The sequence below is a fragment of the Myotis lucifugus genome, unplaced genomic scaffold (assembly GCF_000147115.1).
Source record: "Myotis lucifugus unplaced genomic scaffold, Myoluc2.0 scaffold_48, whole genome shotgun sequence".
Lineage (NCBI taxonomy): Eukaryota > Metazoa > Chordata > Mammalia > Chiroptera > Vespertilionidae > Myotis > Myotis lucifugus.
In genome coordinates, this window is record NW_005871096.1 from 2,925,744 (window position 1) to 2,948,994 (window position 23,251).

The following is a 23,251-nucleotide window of genomic DNA, read 5'->3' on the forward strand; positions in this document are numbered from 1 at the left end:
TGCAAATACAAATATTGTATTTGTTCCCATTTTGTTTTTTTACTTCAAAATAAGATATGTGCAGTGTGCATAGGAATTTATTCATATTTTTTTTTTAACTATAGTCCGGCCCTCCAACGGTCTGAGGGACAGTGAACTGGCCCCCTGTTTAAAAAGTTTGAGGACGCCTGCTCTAGACATTTCCGTGGTCTTGCTCCTCCTCAGCCCACCCTCCACATGCGAGCCCATGACCGTTCCAGATGCGTACACCCCTTCTCGGTGTCCACTGCCCCTGCATTTCTTCACTCGTTCACTCCAGCCTCACAGTGTTGGGCTCCTGGAGCCCATAAATCAGTGTTAAGTAAACGATCGTTAAATAAATTTTTTTGCTTGCTTGTTTGTTTTGAACAAATGAGAAACAGTGGGGTAGAGGTGACAGAGAGCCAGATTTCAGCTCAAATGGAACATCTTTCTAACATGCAGCGACCCACATGTAACAGTTTCCAGCATCGGAGCAGGATGCTGGCCTCATTTAACCAACTCTTTCTGTGCTGGTCAGCCACCAGAGATTCTTAGGAATTCCAAGCCTCATTTGTCTACACCAGCAATTTCCAACTTTTTTTATCTCATGGCACACAGAAACTAGCACTATAATTCTGCAGCCACCAAAAAATAAATTATTTTTGCCAATCTGACAAAAGAAATAGGTATAGTTTTGATTGATTGCCATGAAAATTATTCATGTCACACAAGAATAGTGTACAATAGTAACGTGTATCAGGTGCCTATAGTAGTGTATATAAGAATTTCTGGTACCAAGAATTAACCAATCAGGTGCAACCTTGTTATGTGATGTAACCGATAAGATGCAACTCTATTATATGACCTATATATTTATGGTTGAAGACAGGGCATTCACATCAGGCAGCTTTGTGTTGGCTGCTGTCATTTTTTATTTGACAACCTAAGGCAAGCATGTCAAACTCGCGGCCGGCAAGTTTGATGTGCTTGATCCAAGGGAAAAGAGGTCAGTGCCCCTGACTAAATAGTCAGGTATTGCATGTTTTAAAAATTCTTGCAGTACACCACCCGAAAATCCCTGCCCTACCCCCTCTCCCCCCCCACCCCCACCCCCCGAGGTTGCCTGCCAACTCCTGAGATTCAGATTCTCTGTGTGTTGTCTTCACTGTGTTCTCCCAGAGTCGCACGCACCTTAAATACTGAAAGGGCACAGACTCCCTTGCTCTAGTTAACAGGATCTCAGGGTGTGAATTAGACACAAATTAGGCATCTTACAGGTACAGGTCGCATGCTTCTATATTCAGCTGGATGCGTATTCACACATAGACCTGGGTTTTTATAGTCATTTCCAATGTACATTCTGGGTTCATCTCTGCAGCCCCCATCTGCAGGCAGAGGCATTTTTCTCTACGTGTTGAACGAAAATCCTAGCTCGCTAAGAGGGGGAGGGAAGAGAACCAACAATTATTGCGCACCACCCTGTTCTCCAGGCCCTGTGTTTGATCCAGGCCTTCCTTGTTTTATCTCACAACACTTTGTGGTAAGCAAAGCAAGTGACCCAGAGAATTCACCCCAAGTGGTGGTGGTGGTGGTGTTTTTCAAATCCCATTGGTCTTCTCTAACATTCCGAGGAAGGGACTAAATACGTTGGGGTGGGGGGACATTGCTATTTCTTACTCCCAGGTGGGAACTCTTTCTGTCTTCCTGCAGCCATCTTCCTTGGAGTGGTTCCCCGGGCTTATCTGCTTTTTCTCAGGATACCCAGGGCCCTGGTCATTTCCCTCAAGTGAGCCAGGTATCAGAGTGTTCCCATCTCCTTTTAAAAGTGCCCAGATATTTCATTCTCCTTTTTCAACACCCACCTAACTCCCCCACGCATTTATAGAAATTCTATCTCACTACAAACCTTAGCCTCTTGCCTCTTCTTACCAGCAATATTGGTACAAATAATACCCATCTCATTAAAAAATATACACGTGAAAATGAAAACCCAGTCAGCCCCCATCATCAGAGAATGTACAGTTGCCACTAAAATAATAATAGGCCCTCCCCCCTGAGGGTCAGTCACAATTTAGCACTTTCCATGTCATCACTCATTTAACATGTGAGTGTTCAACAGCAACACTGTGAGTCTGGCCCTGTGACCTCTTTCACAGACACAGAGAGGCTAACTCATTCCCTCAAGGTCACACAGCTTGTACCTGAGCTGGGATTGGAACCCAGCCAGAAGCCACCCCCTTAACCACCATTGGCTGTTCCTTTTGCGTTTCTTCTCTCACCTTTTCATTCTGCACTAAGCCTTCCCTCCCCCACCCCGGCCTTATCAACTGTAGTGGCGTAGGGGCCTTTTGGTGCCCATGTTCCAAAGTACTCACTTGCATCTTGTTGGGAAACTGAGCGGTCATTATCTGCGTGTAGTATTGCCGAGTTCAGATGTACTCAGCTGCCATTACCACCGATCGGGGTTTTTCTTCACCTGGTCAGATAGTTTCTTCCCTTACTCCAGCACATTCCACATGCCAGGATTTACCGGAAATGCATCCCCAAATATCTCCGAGTGGAGGGCAGCCCGAGCGGCTGTTCTCAGTTGGTGGGCAGGGTGTTCCCATTTGGGAACCATTCCTTCCTATAGTTTTGCACTTTGTTTCCATTACAGTAATTCTGCATCCCATAATAATGATGCAAATGGTAATGATTAGCAAGTATCGCCGTGCCACAAATTACTGAAATATTTACCTATGAAAAGGGAATTCTGACCTAGGGGTGTGGGGCAGGGAAGTGGGTTAGACGAAGGTAGAAACTATGACGATAAGAAATTATTTAAGAAAGAAAACTAAAGAGGAAATAGTGTCGCAACCTTGGCTGTGACTTTAAATATGTCCCTGTCTTCCTCTCCTCTCACAAATATGGTTGTGATTTAAGAGGAGGACTTTTTTTTCAGACCCGGCTTGTATTTTTTCACACCAGCACAACAATTTATGGGGCAAGGTAGGCCCTGGGGAGAAGTGCTGTGTTATATAAACATATGCTGGCCTGCTTTTCCGACTGGTCTAGATAAGGTTACTGGGTATTTTTTTTTTTTTTGAATTTCCAGAAGAAAATCTTTTAGCCACTATGATGACTATGCCAGATTAAAAAATTAAAGCCAGCTACCTCAAGGATCATTTCATATCACGATGAATACCAGAAGCTCGGTATCGGCAGAACTTTTAAACGGATCTTGGCCTTGCAGACCCGCAGCGCACGGTCCTCCCCAAAGCGCCATCTGGTTCTGCTCTCCCTGGCCTGGGGGATCCATAAAACTACTGAAGGAAATTGAAGTTAAGGAACGAGCATGTGTTTTACAGAATCTCAGATCTCCTGATTGAGGTTTGTAAAGTCTTTCTGCAAAACAATAAAAATCTTTGTGGAACCCTTTGGTGTCACCCCTGTAGGAGAGGTATTAATAAACCACATTAGTGATATGATTTTCCTAACTGGTGCTGTTACCCATTTTACCAACACAATAAATTATTTTACATATGAGGAATTTCCTGGTTAAAAGAGTCCTTATTCATCTCTCAGCCTTTAATTACCTAGATAGCATGTGATAATTTATTGGTCACATGACTGGCTCTTGCTGATGGGGTGGGGCAGTGTTCTGATATGATGGCGTTTCATCCAAGGTTACTGTGTGTAGCCAAGGGGCCTGGAGGGAGCAGCTACCCTAAACTCTGTCAGATGTTCTTCAATGAACCAATAGTTATGAGCCCGTCTGATAAAGGAGGGTCACAGTCCTCATGCCCCTGACCGTCAAGGAGACAGGCGGACCATCACAGTCCTTAAGGCAGCTGGCTGTGCAGCCACTCCCAAGCCCATTTTGTCAAGAGAAGCCTGTGTGGAATCACTGGGGAGGAAAGCAAGACATGGATGTGACGGCTGGAATGGTGACTTGAGACACGTGCGCACATCTGAAGGCTAGAGCTCCCCTTGGAGTCATGAGGAAGTTGGTGTTGCATCTGTAGGCACAGCATCTTTCTCCTACAATGCAGAGCCAGTGGCCATTGAGTGTCGGATGTACACCAGGCTCTGTGTTGGGCACCAGGGGATATAGGGATGACAGACATAGTCCTTGCCCTTAAGGATCTCATTGCTAATGAGGGGGTGTTGGTGTCATCATATGAGAGATGCCGTAGGTACCCAGAGTGCCAGGGCATGGAAAGCTGAACCAAGCCTGCTCCTAGTACGGCCGAGTTTTGTTCTCAGGAGTCCATTCATTCTTGTACTGATTCATTCCATAGGTATGTGGTGAGTGCTTAATGGGTGCTAGGCTCTGTGTCAAGGTAATGGGTTAATTGGGCAAGATCCCCATTAGCAATCAGGTTGAGGGAACCAGGGGGTGGGAAGGAGAATGGTCACTAAATTAGTTAAATGACTAAAGATGATTTCACAAAGGACAAAAGCAGGGCGGTAGGATATTACAGGGCCTAGAATGGGTGCTCCAGGGAGGTCTTTTTGAAGGAGGAACAACTAAGCTGAAACAGACGATGTGGGGATGGGTACCTATTGTGCAAAGAAGAGCATGTCAGGGTTGAAGGAACAGTAGATACCCCTGCTCCAAGGCACAAATGAGCTAGGCAAATGCAAAGAGTAAAAGGCCAGTGTGGCTGGAGCAGAGAGAGGGAAAGAGCTCCCCTCCAGGTTCCACATTTTAGCTCATAAGACCAGACAGCTTGTTTTTGAGTTGTATGCCAGGGATTCTATGCGAAAAGCTCATGAAAGAAACCATGAATGTCACTACCATCTGCTTCAATAAAGCTCATAACTGGACACCAGTTTTGCAAGGAATGGTCAAAAGCTGCTCTGTTTCAAACCGTCACCTATCCTCCCTAGCCATGTATCCTCCAAAGCAAGTTTATGACATGTTTTTTTATGTTAAAAAAAAAAAGTAACTACATTAAACAAGATAGGAGTTTATTTCTCTTTAGTGTAAAAGAAGTCCAGTGGAGGCCGGCGATCCAGGACTGGTGTGGCAGCTGAACAGTCATGAGGGACTGGGTTTCTTCTCTCTTACTGCATCGCCAACCTTAGTGTACTTCCTCCTAGTCCAGAATGGCTGCTTAAGCTCTCACCATTTTTTTAAAAATATATTTTATTGATTTTTTTTTTTTACAGAGAGGAAGGGAGAGGGATAGAGTTAGAAACATCGATGAGAGAGAAACATCGATCAGCTGCCTCCTGCACACCCCCTACTGGGGATGTGCCTGCAACCAAGGTACATGCCCTTGACCGGAATAGAACCTGGGACCCTTCAGTCCACAGGCCGACGCTTTATCCCCTGAGCCAAACCAGTTAGGGCAAGCCCTCACCATTTTGCCAGCATTCCAGCCAGCAAAAAAGGGAGGAACTCTTTCTCATTGAGGCTCTTTCCTAGACATTGCCCACCACATTTCCACTTAAATCTCATTGACCAAAAGTAAGTCGCGTGGCTACACCCAGCTGCAGCAAAAGAGCCAGCGGAATATAGTCTTTTGAGCTGGAGGACAAGGTGTCCAGCTAAAAATCAGGAAGTTGCATTTAAGAAAGGGAGAGGGGATATATTGGGAGGCAACTTGAAGTCTCTGACATGAAAGTAATCAAACAATTGATGCTTTATGAGATGGTTTTTAAGAAGATAGAATACAGCCCTGGCTGGTGTGGCTCAGTTGGCTGGAGCGCCCTCCTGGAAGGTCAAGGGTTTGATACCCTGTCGGTGCACATACCTAGGTTGCAGGTTCAATCCTCGGTGGGGGGCGAGTATGAGAAGCAACAGATCGATGTTTCTATGTCTATCTCTCCTCCTTCCTCCCTCTCTTAAAAAAAGGGGAGGCGGGGGAGAAGATAGAATACAGAGCCATCTCAAAGTTATAAAAACTCGTAAGAATAATAAAACAAGTAAACCTATTGAGCATTGAGCATTGAGGCAACTTACCCTATGTTATACATCTTATTCAGTATCATCATAATATTTTAAAATTATATTTCTCATATTAAAAAGAATATTTTGTTACTAATTCTCTACTACTTTTTCTGGTGTTTTAAGTTTTTTAAATAGCACAATAAAAAAGATTAAAATAAAACAAACAAAAAACACATTCTGTTCTTAATTATTTTTATTCCTCTGGAAACTGTAAATAAAGTTTAAATCCCCAGAAAATAAAGTTTCAGAACCACACTTTTCCTGGTGCTCTTGATTCCTTTTTAGAAAGACTATTTTCTTTTGCATGCTCAGTATATATTGATATAGAGTCAATTTTTACTTTTTGTGAAAAAGTTAGCTTCTGATTGATCCAGGTCCCAAGTAGCCCTTCCTCTTTTAATCATTTGTTTTCTTGTTACTCCCTGCTGGAGGGTGGAGATTCAAAGATCATGTCTTGCATCACACAGCTAGATTGAATATTGGTTCTGAGTCCCAGGGTTGCCCAGCCCTCCTTCAGTCCCTCACCAGCAGAAATATCTAAGGGGAAAGAGCACATAAATGCTGTGATCTGGTATCTAATTTGCATATTTTCTAAGCTTTTCTTTGTTTGGAACAATTTGCATATTTTCTAAGATTGTGTTTGTTTATTTGGGATAATTCAAGCCAAGGGTTTTCTTTGTCTCTGAATAATCAAGAGCTTCTGGGAATAATTGCAAACATATTGGGGTTTATCTGAAACACCCTTCTCCTCAGTTATTTTCTGGGTGTTCTGCCTTGTCTGATTTTATGGAGAATGACATTCATCCTTTATAAGAGCCCAGCTCAAATCAGTTCAATTGAGATGTATGGAGTGCCTGTGTACCAGGACCTAGACAGGGTGTCAGTGGCGCAGAAGCTGAAAAAAGGGAGGTGTCCTGTGGAGCTTGAGTCTCATGGAGTCAACCAACAGATTAACAGGCAATTAGAACGGAAGATGCTAATTATGATCGGGATGCACAGGGGATAGATAGCAGAGGAGAGGGCGCGCCCCCCAGGCTCCGGTTTGGAAAGTCTGGAAAGGTTTCTTGGTGCTGCTGTTCCCTGGGCTGGACGTGTGAGGAGGGCTTTCCCCGGAGAGAACAGATCCGAGCAGAGCAAGTTTGGGGTTTCCGATGTAGGGAATGTTTGGAGCTAGAACCGAAAAGTTACACAAAGACCAGGTCCTAGAAAGTTACCTACAAATGTCATGAACATAATTACTTGAAGCCATAGCGGATGGCTTTTGATTATGGAATGCACAGCATTCCAGAAAGTACCTGAGGCCACAGAACAAAGATTTGGATCAGAGGACGTGAGAAATAAATGCTAGTGGTGAACTAGTACAAGACCTTTTTTCCGTCCTGGCCATTCTACCTCCCTTCTCCTCACCCTACCCCACCCCCACAAAAATGTTACTTCCAGTTGTCATACTTTCCCTGTTTCACTGAAATATATCTTTTGCGTGGCTGGTGTGGCTCAGTGGTTGAGCACCGACCTATGAACCAAGAGGTCACAGTTCAATTCCTGATCAGGACATATGCAGGGAGGCAACCAATCAATTATTCTCTCTCATCATTGATGTTTCCATTTCCCTCCCCTTCCTCTCTGAAATCAATAAAAATTTATTTTGATTAATATGGAAGGAAGGGGGAGGTAGTTTAATATGCTTCAGCTTTTAATACATGCCACCCAGCTTTTTTAAAAGAAAGGACAAGCTACATTAGAAAAGGATAGTTAGGGAACTAGGACAACCTCTTCTCCCCTCTCCCCGAATCACATAAATATCTAGTTATAACTGCTCCCGGGATAACTCCGAACCAGAACACAGGAAAACCAATCAAACTGTAACCACCCCATCTCAGGAACATAGTCTCAAGGCTGTGGTATTTCAACTTTTAATCTCTCCAAACACTAGATTGTAAGAACTTATTTATTCAAACATTATTTATTGAACACCTGCTCTCAGTAGTTGAGGACTTGGGTTGTGAGAATGTATTTAGATTTACTTCTTCCTCTTACAGAGTTTAAAGTATTACAGGAACACAGAGGAGCAACTAGAAACTGGGTGACGGGTGCCATCAAAATGAAAGCCCGAAGTAGGGTCAGCTGACCCAAGTCTAAGGAAGGAAGTGACATCCCATGGGAATATTGGGGAGCAAAGAGGAGTCACAGATGCGAGGGCGCAAGGTTGAGAGTAAGCAGGGTCGAGTTCCAGGAACCGAAACACATTGCGAGATGGACTGGCTTGAGAGATGATAGTGGGGAAGCAATCAGAGGTCAGGTAGGAAAGGTCTTGAGATCATATTAAGGCCTTTGTACTCGATCCTACGGTGGCCTGAAGCCATCAAAAGGGTTTCATCCAAGAACCGCTCACATCTGGCTGATAGCACTTTGGAACTATCCCTCTGGCTGCCGTGTGCCGCCGGCCTAGAAGCAGAGCAAAATGAGTCAGTAAGTCCAGCGAGGAGGCTGTTTGGAGGACAAGGAACTGTTGGGACTGGGATCATGGGAGCAGGGTTGGCAGGAAGTAGATTTCAGAGACACTAGAGCACAACAGAACCTGGTGGTGGCTTGGATGTGGTGCAAGGAGACAATTCAAGAGTAGAGCCCAGCTTCTGTCTTAGTCGCTGAAGCCATTCCCTGGACGGATGGCACAAAGGAAACGCAGGCCTAGGGGGAAGGCAGTGTGTTCCGTTTGGGATGTATCTGTTTGAAGGACCTGTGTGATGGTCAAGTTCACAGCTGGTAGTTGTGGTTGAAGTACAGGCAAGAGATTTAAGGCAGAGGGAGGGTTGTGACTGGTCCCCATATAGATAATAGAAAGTGCCAACCTTCCTAGGGGGTGTTTATGTGATAACAGAAGGCTCCTGAGAGAATGGCAGGATAGTTTACCTTTCCCCTTTATTCAGACTCTTCCCAACAATCCGTTTTCTAATCACATTCTGTGAACAGCGTCACTAACAGCTTGGATAATATTATCTTAGTGCAGGTACGTTTACCTAACCAGCCACATAGTGTCCTGCTAGTTTTCACTAATGTTTTAGTGTTTTTAAAAAACCCACGATGAATATTTGCATTCCCCCAAATTAGTTCCACGGGGTGTTGGTAAGCAGTGTGTGGGCAAAGTGCTCCAGGTCCATCAATACATTTGGAAATCTTGCTTTAAAAAACTAGGAAGTAGGGTTCTTTACTGTGATTTGCCAAAGCCTTAAATGTGCTACTCTGTGCTGGGCCTCTCCGCGAGGGTGTGGCTGGGGTTTATACCTTTCCTAAACCCTGGGCCCTGGAGCGCTTTTTAGAGGGGGTGCTTTCAGGACTAGTCACCCCAGAAGTTTCATTGGTTACTAACCTACATGTAAAAGCTGCCCCAGAGTGCAACACGTAGTTCCAGAAATTGCATTAGCATGTAAACAGGAACGCACGTCCTGTCTTCGATGCACGTTGTCCAACGCCTTTTCCTAAGGCGAGTACATTGCTGACGTGAATATAAATTGTCACAGCGACCTGTTTCACCGAACCCCTCTCACCTGTGACAGTGAATTTAAATCGGATCTCATTTGGTGTGTTTCTTTTCCAAGTTACTGATTACTTGCTGCTGCTGTTGTGAGCACCTTCTGAGGTCTTTTCCTACCTATTGGGATCTGTAGTTGTTCTTATGAAAATAAATGGTCTGTTTTTATAAGCGGATACTGTTGCAGAATTTCATGTACTTATGGCAGTCATTCTTGGTTTTTTTTGCTTTTTAGTGATGTTCTTTTTGAATTTGTGACGCTTCTACATGTTTATGAATCAGTTCTCTAAAGCATTTATTTTTATAGCTTTCTCACTGTGTTTAAGCTAAGAAAGTCCATATATAAAACTGGAAACACTTAATAATCACTTCTTGGTTTTTTGTTGTTATTCACATTAACGTTAACCCCTCTGGAATTTATATTCATTTATCTTGCTGTCCTGCTCTCCCCTCCCCCAAAAAACACTGTTTTACAGCACTATATTCTAAATCATTTTTCCTTTCAAAATTATTATGCCCATGCAGTCCTTTAATAATTGTTATGAAAAAATTATCTCTGCTTCCTAAATTAGCAGATTGAGATGAATGGGAATTTATTAGTGGTTAGTTACTTTGGCCAGTGTCAGTCTTAAGGCAAGCATATTTTATGATAATGTGATGAAGCCACAACATTTCTAAGCTGACTTATACTTAATATGTGATAAAAAAAAATAAAAATAAATTCCTGCCTGAAGCTCATGGGAGAGACCACTAGGAAGAACAGAAGACCGCGTGTTTAAAGATATTTGAAAATTAAAATGAAGAAAGAAAACGTTGGTTATTCATCAGTGTCACTGATTAATAAAAGCAGCCACTTTACAAACATTATCAGTTTTAATTCTTCAGTCTACTGTGCAGCTGAGAAAAAGCAGAGACTCGGGCCCCTTCTCCCCTGTCTGGGAGCTGGGAAGGGCAGAGCCAGGGCGACTTCCAGGGCGATCTGTCGCAGTTGGGGTCCACGGAGAGTGTCTTAGGGTCCCCAGGGCCTGCTGTTTGGACAGCATCAGCCCTCTATCTGAGAATGAGCCACAGCACAGCACTCTGTTCGTTACAGTGTAAAAGGGGGTGTAGGATTAAGAACCCTTTTGCTGAAGGTTTGTGGGCAGGTCGCACATGGAAATTCTTTCTACAAGACGGGACTTGGGGACCCTGAAGGTGAAGAAGGACGTGTTCCTCTGCTGTGGGGACATGTCGGTGCTCAGAAGGCCGGCCCCTCTTCTCTGGGGAAGCCACTTGGCTTAGCTACATGCACCTGAGCTTGTGTTGTTTCAAGCGCCCTTTCTCTGCAAGTTCAAGTGGAAATTTCGGAGCAGTTCCTCCTTCCTCGGCTGCATCTGCGTCTTCAGGCCGCGCTGGTGCATTTTTGAAGCCCACGAAGGCCGATGTGGATGGAGGCAGCGGCTCTCTGCAGAGACAAGCGGTTGCTTGTCCCCGCGCAGGGCCTGTGCCCTCCAGTCACCGGCTTTGCGGCTCCCTGGACTGATCCCTTCTCAAGTCCCCTGGGAGCCACTTTTGTGGCCATTGCATTTGGTCTCACGGGGCCGCGGATGAAGGGGGGGCAGCGGGGGCGGCTTGGCAGGGCCCACCGATCTCCCACGTTCGGAGCAATTTGCAAACTGCTCTGGGAGGGGGCGCGAGTCCAGCCCGGAACAGGCTGCTCCTGTTCCCCCCATTGTGTGCGGGGGTCGGCGCCTTTCCCCAGCTGACCTGAAAAGTTAGAGACAAAACTCGCTTCTCCAGTGGGAGGGGAGCGTTCTTGTACAGAAAGGAAGGAAATACCTCTGTGGGATTTTCCCCCCTCTCCATCCAAAAAATACAGAGCCTCTCTGTCTTCAATGCAAAGGCCGGCTTTAAATCTTTTAGGTTTGGATTAACTCTGCAAAAGAAAAAAAAAATCTGACAGGCTTTCAGATATGACGCAGAAAAACTTTTTTCCCCCTCAATTCCTGTTGTTCCTGGGGAAAGCCAGAGGCTGTGGACTGAATGGGGGGCGCCCGTTACCATCACAATGGTCAGAATGAGCAGCCAGCGGGCTCCACCAGCACTGTCTGCCTTTTCTATCCGAGGACATTCAATCCAAGGTGGCAAAGGCAAGAATAAAGCTTTCTCCTCTGGCCCCCTCAATGAAAATAGGCATTTTCAGCGCCGTGACTTAGGAGCTTGAGTCTTACCTTTTCCCCCCAGAAGGAAAAAAGAAATGTGGTTTTTTTTACCGTCATCACCATCCTGAAAGGCTTCGTTCACTCCAAACAAAGCCCCCTGACTTGATAGACATTTCCTCTTACACAGTTATTGTTGGTTTTCACTATTGAGGATGTCAGCAAACATGTCGAAGATCATGTTTTGCTTATAAAATAAAGTGACTTTTATGTGAATATTTTTCATGTGGTTGGTGTCTAGAATATGGGTGCTGTTTCGTCAAAGCCACGTGGCAACATTTATTTTCTGATAATTTTGTAAGGGCATGTTTTTATTTGACCGTATTCAGAGCTATTTGATCCTGTAAAGGGGGGAAAAAAATCTTAGTATTCTTGAACCGACACGGCATCGTTAAGCCCGTGTTCATGTGGAGAAAAATTTAAATAGCAGTTCCTGGTCTTCAGGTGAGAGTCAAAATGAATGGGTAATGTGAAACATAATTAGTAATCTTTCTGTTTGATAAGGATTGATTGGTTAGGGTTGTCTGTGTGTCATTGTGAAACTGCCTATAAGAATTAAACTCTAGATCATTTTTAATTCCTGAACCACACTTGGTTTAAAAAAAATTCTGTGTGATTTTTAGTAGAGTTTAAATGTACATGCATTCGTTGGCTACATTTTAATGGGGTTATAATAATATATTTGCTGCAAATTTACTCTTGGTAAACAAATAAGACTTGAAGTGAAATAAAATATTTATTTTGGCTTTATTGTATGACATAGTCCTTCCTTTTAAGCTCTTTGTAATCGAATTATATTACAAAGGAATTTATATTATAATTGCAAATAACCAATAGAATTTATTAATTTTCATAGAATCATTCTTTTGAAACCCAAATGGCTCTGATATAGAAATTTGGGATTTGATACAAAAGAATGATTAAATTCTTTTTAATTCACTTTTACTTGCCTTTTTATATACTAGATATTTGGTTTAAGTTTAGCAATAATAGAATATATCAAAACAACTTACATAAATCTTGAAACAAAAATTAAGATTCTTCTACATAATATCAGCTGAAAAGAGTAAACTTATTTTTATAGCTATCTTAACTTGATTATATTATATTCATTATTTATCTGGATAATTTTTTACTATCATGTCATATTTTATTAAAAAATCATTAATTTTTATTTGAAAAATAGTAAATTTAGTTTCTAAGTAGGATTTATTTTACATGTTGTATTATAAGAGAATTTAATCCAGAATATATTTGAAATTGCCAAAAAAGATTTTTATATTATAAAGATATAAACCAAGGTCAAATGTATTCTAAGTATAAAAGAATGCCAAAGTTTATTACTCCATGTATTGACCACAATAAAAATCTCATAAAAATATGAAAAGACTTGACGAATGATAAAACTTTGCTATATTAGACACTCAATGGGGGGAAAAATAGATGTAGTAAATAACACATTTGGCTTTTAATTTCGTGTATTTCACAAGTTTAGAGTTATTATAGTATATCCTCTTGCAGAATGAGATTCTTAAAATTACTTTACTTCATGTCATATAAAAACTAAGCATGAATGACGCGTTTCTTGTGGTTTCCTCAGGCAGCCATGCTGTTCAGTTCCGGCGTCTTTTGGACGGGCCTGTTATTCATCCCCGTGGCCTCTTTACTCCTTGATGTGGTGTACAAGGTGTAAGTACAGCACTCAGTGATGTACATAAGAGTACAGGTGTATGCTAACCCACACATTCCTCTACTTGTAACATCAGCTCCAGGATGTGCAGTTTGCAGAATAGGAATTAGTAGTATTCGCTTACTCTGCATAAATAAAGAAGGAGTAATTGAGGAACTAGAAATCTGAATTAGTTTACAAGACATAAAGCAGGCGGTTTCAGTTAATATTGGAGAGTACATTTTTAGAAATCTGCCTGAAAAACCCAGTGAAGGTAGAAGAAAAATTCTATCATCTCCAAACATACTTATATATGTTATTAGTGAACAATAGTTGTGAAGTAAAGTTTTTTGCTTGCCGGATTATAAACATACACAAAATATAGAATGAAAGAGACTAGAACTTTACTAATGTATGTCGAGGATTATAAGTTTTAAAATGTCATCTCTTCCCACAACAAAACGGTACCATGAAAGTTAGGTGCATGATGGTTACTTAATAACTATGAGAGTTTTAATGTTATAAACCTAATCCATTTAAGACTGTTGTTTCTGTAATTATATTAGTGCTCAAAGTTATTGTCAATTTTTATATTCTATTGAAATACTGTTGTCCTCTGGTCACTGTTGTACTTAGAGGCATGATAATAAAACAGTTTTGTGAAGTCTTTGGTCTTCACACAAATATTTCCATGCAAACATTTTTTTTTATTATTTATTTATTTTTTTTTTTTTTTGCAGAATCAAGAGGACTGCTTTTAAAACATTAGTAGATGAAGTGCAGGAGCTGGAGGCAAAATCTCAAGACCCAGGAGCAGTCGTGCTTGGGAAAAGGTAATGCACACTGCATATGTTCTTTTGCGATTGGAAATAAGTGGTAAAACTTATATTTTATCAGTTAACAAGGAACGGGCAGTGTTGTTGACAGATTTTGGAATCAGAGAGATGTGGATTCAAATCAGAGCTGCCATTTCACTAAACTGCGTGTGACCTTTAGCCAAGTTGCTTAATGCTACTGGGCTTCAATTCACTCATCTATAAAATGGGGGTGATAATTCCTACCTCAGGACTAGTTGTAAGAATTGAATAAAATACTATCAATAAGATCGACCAAAGGACTTTGATGCATGTATATAAGCCTAACCAATGGACACAGACAGCAGCGGGGTGAAGGTATGGGAGGGAGGGGGTATTGGGGGGGATAAGGACACATATGTAATACCTTAATCAATAAAGAAAAAAAATGTTTAAAAAAATACTATCAATAAAGCAGATAGCTCAATGCCTGGTATACTCATTAAATAAATGGTAGTTATAAGCAAAACTAGAGGCCTGGTGCACAATATTCATGCACTCGGGGTGGGGGGGTCCCTCAGCCTGGCTTGCGTCCTATAGCAGTCTGGGAGCCCTCGGGGGATGTCTCATGGGGAGTGGGCCTAAGCCACAGTCCAACATCCTTAGCACTGCTGCAGAGGCGGGAGAGGCTCCCACCATCGACGCTGCGCTCGCCAGCCGTAAGCCCAGCTTCTGGCTGAGCGATGCTCCCCCTGTGGGAGCGCACTGATCACCAGGGGGCAACTTCTGCGTTGAATGTCTGCCCCCTGGTGGTCAGTGTGCATCATAACGACCGGTTGTTCTGCTGTTTGGTCAATTTGCATATTACCCTTTTATTATATAGGATTGTGTTATGGAACTGAAAGCGGGAGGGGGGGGGACTTTTAGCTTCAAACAGTATCCATAATAAAAACATGGTTCTCAACCTTCTGGCCCTTTAAATACAGTTCCTCATGTTGTGACCCAACCATAAAATTATTTTTGTTGCTACTTCATAACTGTAATGTTGCTACTGTTATGAATCATAATGTAAATATCTGATATGCAGGATGGTCTTAGGCGACCCCTGTGAAAGGGTCGTTCGACCACCAAAGGGGTCGCGACCCACAGGTTGAGAACCGCTGAATTAGTATGTCATGAAAATCAGAGCCTGACTAGGGCAAAGTGCCCTGCAATTGCATATGTGGCTTGGTATGTGATTAGGAACTGATAGGCATGTATCATACATGAAGGGAGTTATGTACTCCAAGCCCTTTCCTCAGCACCACCACCTCAAAATAAGCAAGGTTAGAAAGCTAATCAAATGTACTCAATTGGCAAAGCATTACAAAAAGGAAATGAAAATTATTTGAAAGCAGTCTATAATGAGCCCCAATCATGAAGGTAATGCCAGGTATTTTTTTCTCTCTTTCATCACACTAAAATAAGCTAAACCGTATGAAATATTTTGCTCTGATATGTGTCACCTTCTTGGTGATTCACTGTTGTTATTCTGCTTGATACAATGGAGTAAGTGTTAGGCTGGGAACATAAGCTGAGACCTTGGCTTCCAGCCCTCACTTGTTTGCATGAGGCCGAAGGGGCGCGTCACACACCAGTCTGCCTCTCTGAAGCTGCTCACACTGGTTTTTATTGAGCACTTACTGCATGCCCGGTGCTGCACTTACCCCTCCATGTCTACTGTCTCACTGAATCCCTATAACAACCGCATACAAATCCATCATTTGCATTTTCCCCAGATGGGGAAACTGAGACTTAGAGAGACTGTGTACTCAAGGTCAGAAGTCAGAGAGCTGAGCTTTGAGCCACACCAATTGGTTCCCAAATCCCTGCTCCTGACCATTCACTGTTCTGCCTCCTGCTCAGGAACCGTGATAGAGCAACAAAAGCAGCCTCCGCTGGCCTGACAAAGTCCTTCACCTCTCTAAGTCAGTATCCCTGTGTATGCGATGGGGGTGATAATACCTATTGTCAAGCTTAGAGATAGTCTCCTCCTCCCTCCACCTTCCCCTCCATCTCTGCCCTTCATCTAAAAATGTGCATCTATTCCATTGCATGGCATAAACAGTCCCTCAATCAATGTCTCCTCTCTCTCACGCTCCAGCTATAAAAAGGATGTGGTAAGAGTTCTAGTTCACACGATTGTGAATAAAACCACTTATGAAAAATTGTTAGGGGAAGGCCACTGATGATACTTGTTACCGCCCTCGGGAGTAAATTGCTCATATTTGTATGTCAATGAAACTTACATTAAGCCCCTCCACGTGGTATTTAGTTTTTGTGGTTTGTAGTTTATCAGTGATCCCAGTGTCTTCCAACTAGGTGATAGCTTGGGCGGGAGGGGGGCGGAATCTGTGAAAGGAGAAAAATAGAAAAATCTCAATCATTGGGGAAGTCTTCATGCTGAACTTATTGCATTCCAGGCAGTTAAGGGATTGTCAGATTGATTTTACTGCCATGATTATTTTAGAAATCTTGGACAATGATATCAATATTGAATTTTTTTAAGTCTGCTAATTTTATCTACATTTTCAGAGGGGAAAATTGGGATTTCTGTGTATTTTAGCGATATCAGACTTCCTTTAGTTCCAAAACACCGTGTTATCTTATGCCTCCCCGTCTTTGCTGTTCCCTTGTCTATTTTTTATTGAGTTCAGAGAAAGGAAGGGAGAGGGAGAGAGAGAGACAGAAACATCCATGATGAGAGAGAATCATGGATCGGCTGCCTCCTGCGTGCCCCACACTGGGGATCGAACCCGAAACCCGGGCATGTGCCCTTGACTGGAATCGAACCTAGGACCCTTCAGTCTGCAGGCTAACGCTCTATCCACTAAGCCAAACTGGCTAGGGCAGAATGATGCAATTCTTAAGGAAGATTTTGTGAGTTGATCATCCCTAATTTTTTAAATTTTCAATAAGTGATGCTATGAAGTCAAGCTAAACATAAATGAAAACTCTGCTAGAGAAACTATAACTTGTAGGCACTGTATCCAGATTAGTATTTGCAATAATTTATTTTCTCATCTTCACTCATTGTCAAAAATTAAAACATCTTAGTTAAAATAATGAGTCTGTTTTAGAGGAAATAGTATGCTACTTGCCAGCAAATTTGCCATATTCCAATTTTAAATCAAAATGGGGGTCAGGGAGGTATATTTCATCATCTTAACCATATTGCTTTTAAGCCTAAAATATTGGGAGAATCAATCCAAACCTCACTCCCGATCACTGTGTAGCCATGGCTAGTTATTTTTTATTAAGAAAATGACTTAAAAGCTGAGTCCATGTTCTTTGCTGTAACTTTTATGTAGACATGCTCTAACACTAGGGAGCGGAAGCATCTATAGTTCCCAAATCCAAAAATAAAACTTCAAAAATCCATTTTTTTCCATAGGTCCATAGCAAACATTTCCTGGAAAAACCTAAACCATTTGTTCTATAAATATGACATGAATAATGTTTATTTTTTTCTATAATGTAAATGTTTATACATTTTGTAGCAGAAATATTAATTTTGGGGGCCTCTCGGATCCCACTCGAGGGTATTACATCTACAAGTTGTAACATCTTAGTTTCTCAAAAAAAAAAAAGGAAGTTCAAAACCAAAAGAATTAAAATAAGGGATTGTGGGCACTGGGTTCATTGGAGACAAGGCAGTTATTTGGGGATCTATTTTATGTGCACGTGAAGCAGTGCATCTATAGACAGGCAAATATGATAATGAGACTCATAATTTTTGATATCTAACTGTAGACATTAGCCAGCATATCATCATCAGCCATTTTTAATAGAATTTTATCCAGGATCCTCAGGTGAATCCTCATTCATTGGCCCATCGCCTTTGTTTGGTCCAGAGCCTTATCCTTAAAGCAGCGGTTCTCAACCTGTGGGTCGCGACCCCTTTGGGGGTCGAACGACCCTTTCACAGGGGTCGCCTAAGACCATCGGAAAACACATATATAATTACATATTGTTTTTGTGATTAATCACTATGCTTTAATTATGTTCCATTTGTAACCATGAAATTGAGGGTCACCACAACATGAGGAGCTGTATTAAAGGGTCGCGGCATTAGGAAGGTTGAGAACTCCTGCCTTAAAGGGTAGGGAAGTATGGATGTCAGGTAATTTGGTCATGTGGATGGTGATGGGGGTCTCTCCCAGCCTTTCCCTGTATTGTTTATCTTAACAAAAAGCAATAATGACATTGTCCAAGAACTAAGAGAAAAGAAACGGTATTTCTCAGTTGTCATGCTGGATTTTATGTGCGTTATATAAATTTCTAGGGGTTTAGGATAAGCAGACAAATGCTTTCCCCGGCCTACTCATCACTGTGACAATGGTTCTGTCCAGCATTGCTAGAGTAAAGTGACCGTACAAGAAAATGCTCTCTCCTCCAGAGCAGAGATTAGGCCTGTTACGTTCATTGTTTATCTCCCCACCACCACCACCTCGTACAGACAGCTGTCGCGTGCTACACACTTAAGCATTCAATCAATGAAGGGTTATTATTTACTTTCCTGAGGAGATCCATTTTAACCGTTTGAGTCCCAAGCAGCGCGATCGCGCTGCTGAGATTTTATGTCGAGAAAACCCAGCACATTTCGAACATTGTGGACAATGCGCTGTTTGGGATTCTTCGACAGTGTTTTTTTCAATACCCCCTGAGACTCAAACGGTTAATGACCCAACCAAAATAGCTTGGCAACCCAACATAAAGACAAATGCATCTTTACCTCTCTCAAAAGATTATTGAAAATACTTCATGACATGTTCCAGGATAGTAAATGGGTTTACCTATACTTTTTTTAAATATATATTTATTGATTTCAGAGAGGAAGGGAGAGGGAGAGAGAGATCAAAACATCAGTGATGAGAGAGAGTCATTGATTGGCTGCACACCCCCACCAGGGACGGAGCCCACAAGCCGGGCATGCGCCCTGACCAGGAATCGAACCCAGGGCCCTTCAGTCCAGAGGCCGATGCTTTATCCACTGAGCCAAACTGTCTAGGGCTACCTATACTTTTTTAGTGTTTCTAAATGAAGTATTATTTTAAAACATGTTATCATTCCAGCTCACCTCCATCAGATATCCAAGTTGCAAAATTTTAGTGGGTTTGAAAATAAGGTAACAATATTTAAGTGGTAGTTGTTGTGTATGTAATTGCAATAAACAAATTCAAAATTTGCATAACTTGGCATGTATATGAAAGACTATACAAATTGAGGAAAACCACTAAGAATTGTGAAGAAGATGCAGTTTTTAAGGAGAAGGAATCCTACTCACTTTTCTTCTCACACTATGTTTAGCTATTCAACAAAACTGAACTTTTAACACACCTATTAATGGTTAACATGTTACCAGCATATTTTATAATGTGACTTGATAGTAATATCAGTACCCATAAACATCAATGGCACAAAATGGCATAATTTTGACCTGATGAGTAGTTCTCTAATTAAGGTAAGATAAGACTAGAGAAAATAGTAAACACAAATCATCATCACTTACTATTTATTAAGCACCCTCCTGTGAATGGCATTTCTATTCTCTAGGAGCAACTCTGCTCTATAAGAAGTAACAGTAGGTAGCTAAAGCAGAAAGCACACAAAACTCATAGCTACTAAGGAAGTGGAGTGTGAGCATTATAAATTAAGCACATGTAAGTCGTAGACATCTCCTGTTAAAGTAGTGTTGAATAAAAACCAAGGCATCTTTTATTTTGTTATGATCTCTGTTCTAGTTGATTTTATATATTTTAATTGATTTCAGAGAGAGAGAGAGAGAAACATCAATGATGAGAGAATCATTGATCAGCTGCCTCCTCTGCATGCCCCCTATTAGGGATAGAGCCCACATCCCAGGCATGTGCCCTGACCGGGAATCAAAACATGGCCTCTTGGTTCAGGGGTCCACGCTCAACCACTGAGCCACACCAGCCAGGCTAGAGGCTAGTTGATTTTTGTAACTTTTGGGGATCTGGCAAGTGGTGAGGGGAGTAGCATTTGTTGAGTGCCCGTCACTGTGCTGGAAACTATACCATTCACTGAATCCTCAGTCAGCCTAGGGTTAGGGATTGTCCTCTTATGCATGAGATGGCTGAGAGGGTTTGCCTAAGGGGGCCCGGCTCATACATAAGAGACTCAGAATTAAACCAAAGTAGGACAGCAGAGCCCATGCTCTTTCCAGGCGATGAGCTCCTTCCCCAGGAAAGACTTTCTTAGTGCTTTTTTTTTTTAACACTAGACATTAGCTTTATATATAACCGCTGAGTGAAATTCAGTGTTGCCTTGTTTGAAATGTTACTAAACATTTTCTTATATGTGTGAGTTGCCATAATGTGAAAGTCGAAACTCTCATGTCCGCCTTCTTAACACTTTGATGTTGTAATGTGAAAGCATTATGCATTTAGGAAGGCCAGCCTGAGACCTGGAAAAGGTATTTGGGGGGAAAGCTGCTATATAATGATACATTACCATCCCCTAGTCTTCTGTAGTCATTTCCATTTTACTTCCCAGCACCCCAGCCGGCCAGGCTCTGCTAACAAAATCAGACCACCTGCTGCTCAAGCTGCCCACTTCCCCAGAGCAGTTACATATTTCAGTGTCCCTCAGGGTCCCCGGCTCTGTAATGTTAGATCATTTTAAAATGGAGTAAGAAAAGTGGCGGTAAAAATGGCCCCTTTTCCCTTATCTGTTTATTTCACTGGCAAAAGCAAGTTCTACAAATATTTGCAAAACCACTGGAGCTTTAGATGAATTAGCTTTCTTGCCTTAATGTAGCTAATTCCCAGTGACAATAAAGTATGTCTAATAAGTACCAGTTAACATCCCTAGACTTTAAAAAATATGTGTGGAAGATTACTACAAATGTCAACATTTCTAAATATTTTACTTCAGCAAAAGCCTAAATATTTGTGTAATTACAAGTTCATTTTGCAGAGGATCCGGGTGTTTTTTTCTTTTACATATGATTAAAAATTGTTCCATTTCAGGGTCTCAAAATAATTGGCAAAATACTGAACTAACATAACTTACAGCAATTTAGCTGAAGCTTTTATAGTGGGGAAAATGCAAGATGGAAAATTTTCAACTGAGTCCGTTCCAGTGATTAAAACAAAATTGTATAAACATTTACTGCAACGCATATAGATTTCTTATTAGCTCTTCATGCTTATTATGTTCTTTGATAGCAAAGCAGAGTTTTATAAATCAACCAATGGAGAACTGGCGTGATTGGGAGGATTGATGATGTTTCAAAGGGCATCTCAGGATTATCATTCAAATTCATGTATTCAACCAATATTTGACTTCCCTACTATGTAAGACAGTTCTATGTGTATTGGGGGGAAAAACTGATGCATCATTTCATGCAGTGTCCTTTTAGAATTTACATAATTAATCATATGAATTTGTTCCTGTAGAAAAGATTATTCTAAACATTTATTGAAAAATGAATCTTTTCTTGTCATTTTACCTACTATAATTATTTTCTGAAGACAATTCTTTTATTTTAAAATGAAACTAAGTGACACATTTTATATTGTATCAGAGGTAATGGAATTTTCCTAATTAAGTAGTCTAAGAAATTTCTTCTTTGTGTAATTTCCAGGATTTCTTTATAAAAATGAAAAAGTATATTGCATACCAAAATATGCTCAAAGTAGGAAAAAGCTATAATAATAATTAATTATTGTAATTCTAAAACACGGCTGTGCTTAAAATATACGTAGTAAGTCAACTAAGATTTTAGAAGCAAATAAACTATTGGAAGATTTGTTTTATTTTTTATTAATTGTATTGTGCAGGTTGTATATTTCCGTTTGACTTAAATATAACTGGGAGGTGGGGGAAATCTTTTGACTGGATTATTGGGGACAAAATAGTCTTCTATCTAAACTCTTGAAATCTCATTAGCTGAGAAAATGGGGGTAATAAAGAAATCACTAGACCACAGATTTCTCAGGCAACCTTTTGTGTAAGCCTAAGTCTCTCTGGTGGTCCTGCGGGCACACTGGGGTCTCCGCTGAGCTGGTCATTCATTTCACACGTTTGCACCTGCTCTGCAGCCTCACAGAGAGGGCACAACTGCTCAAGAACGTCTTTAAGAAGAACCACGTAAACTTGTACCGGTCCGAGTCGCTGCAACAAAACCTGCTCCGTAAGTATTTGAGTGCTTTTTTTTTTTTTTTTTTAAATTCTGCCATTACTTCATAGCATTCATGAGAACAGTATTTTGACTTTAGGGACATTTAACTATTTAAAAGTAGCACCTACAACAACTTTTGCATATTTGGCAACATGTTCTGTAAATATCAAATGTTTAGAGAATCCTTTGACCTCAGCCATCTCACTTTTAGCAGAAAAGACAGAGCACTTTAAAATCTTGCTGCTTTCATTTAAAGAAAAATAATATTTCCACATGCCCCTTGCTTCCTTAAATCTTAAAAGGAACCAGGAAAATAAATCTTAACTCTTAAAAGCTCCCTCTGTATTGTTATCTTTTCTACTTGAATAACTTTGCAATAGCCTTTTCAGCTTTCATGCAGAACAATGAAACATATATATTCCCCTTCAAAAATATTTATGGACATTTGGAGTTGTAAGAAATTACTAGGTACCATGCCCTCTTAACATTTCAAAAGAATATAATATATAAAACCCTGTAGTAAGTGTATTTATGTGAGTAATATATCTTTTGTTTCATGTTGTTTCCACATATAATTTATTTTTATTTATATACACTCATATTGAATGCTTTTGCTCTTTATACTTCAAGAGATGTGATCCCCTGGGGAGCCATGTCTCATCCATGTGCCCCCACCAGCCCTGTTGGGGCTTGAGTGAGTTTATTTGTAGTTGCCCAAAGCCAAGCAGAATATTGTCTGAGGGAGAGACCATTTTTCCACCATTCGTAGTTATATGTGCTTATCGCCTCTTCACTTTCATTCTTCCTTCCCTCTCACCCACCTAATCTATGTGGACATACAAGTGCCCTCTTGACTGGGCTCCCCTATCCCTCTGGAAGCCAGGAAGCAAAAATTAGAGGGGTTGAACCTGAGATGCTGAACGGAGAATTGAGAG

General features: G+C 41.3%; 1 protein-coding gene across 1 annotated transcript in view; it reads left to right on the forward strand.

Annotated features, from left to right (window-relative positions):
* ATP8A1 (ATPase phospholipid transporting 8A1) overlaps positions 1–23,251 on the forward strand; it is a 207,296-nt gene that overhangs the window by 179,150 nt on the left and 4,895 nt on the right. The window contains 3 exon segments of the mRNA XM_023753617.1: positions 13,266–13,354; positions 14,075–14,167; positions 22,237–22,328. Of these exon segments, the coding sequence (XP_023609385.1) occupies positions 13,266–13,354; positions 14,075–14,167; positions 22,237–22,328 (274 nt within the window).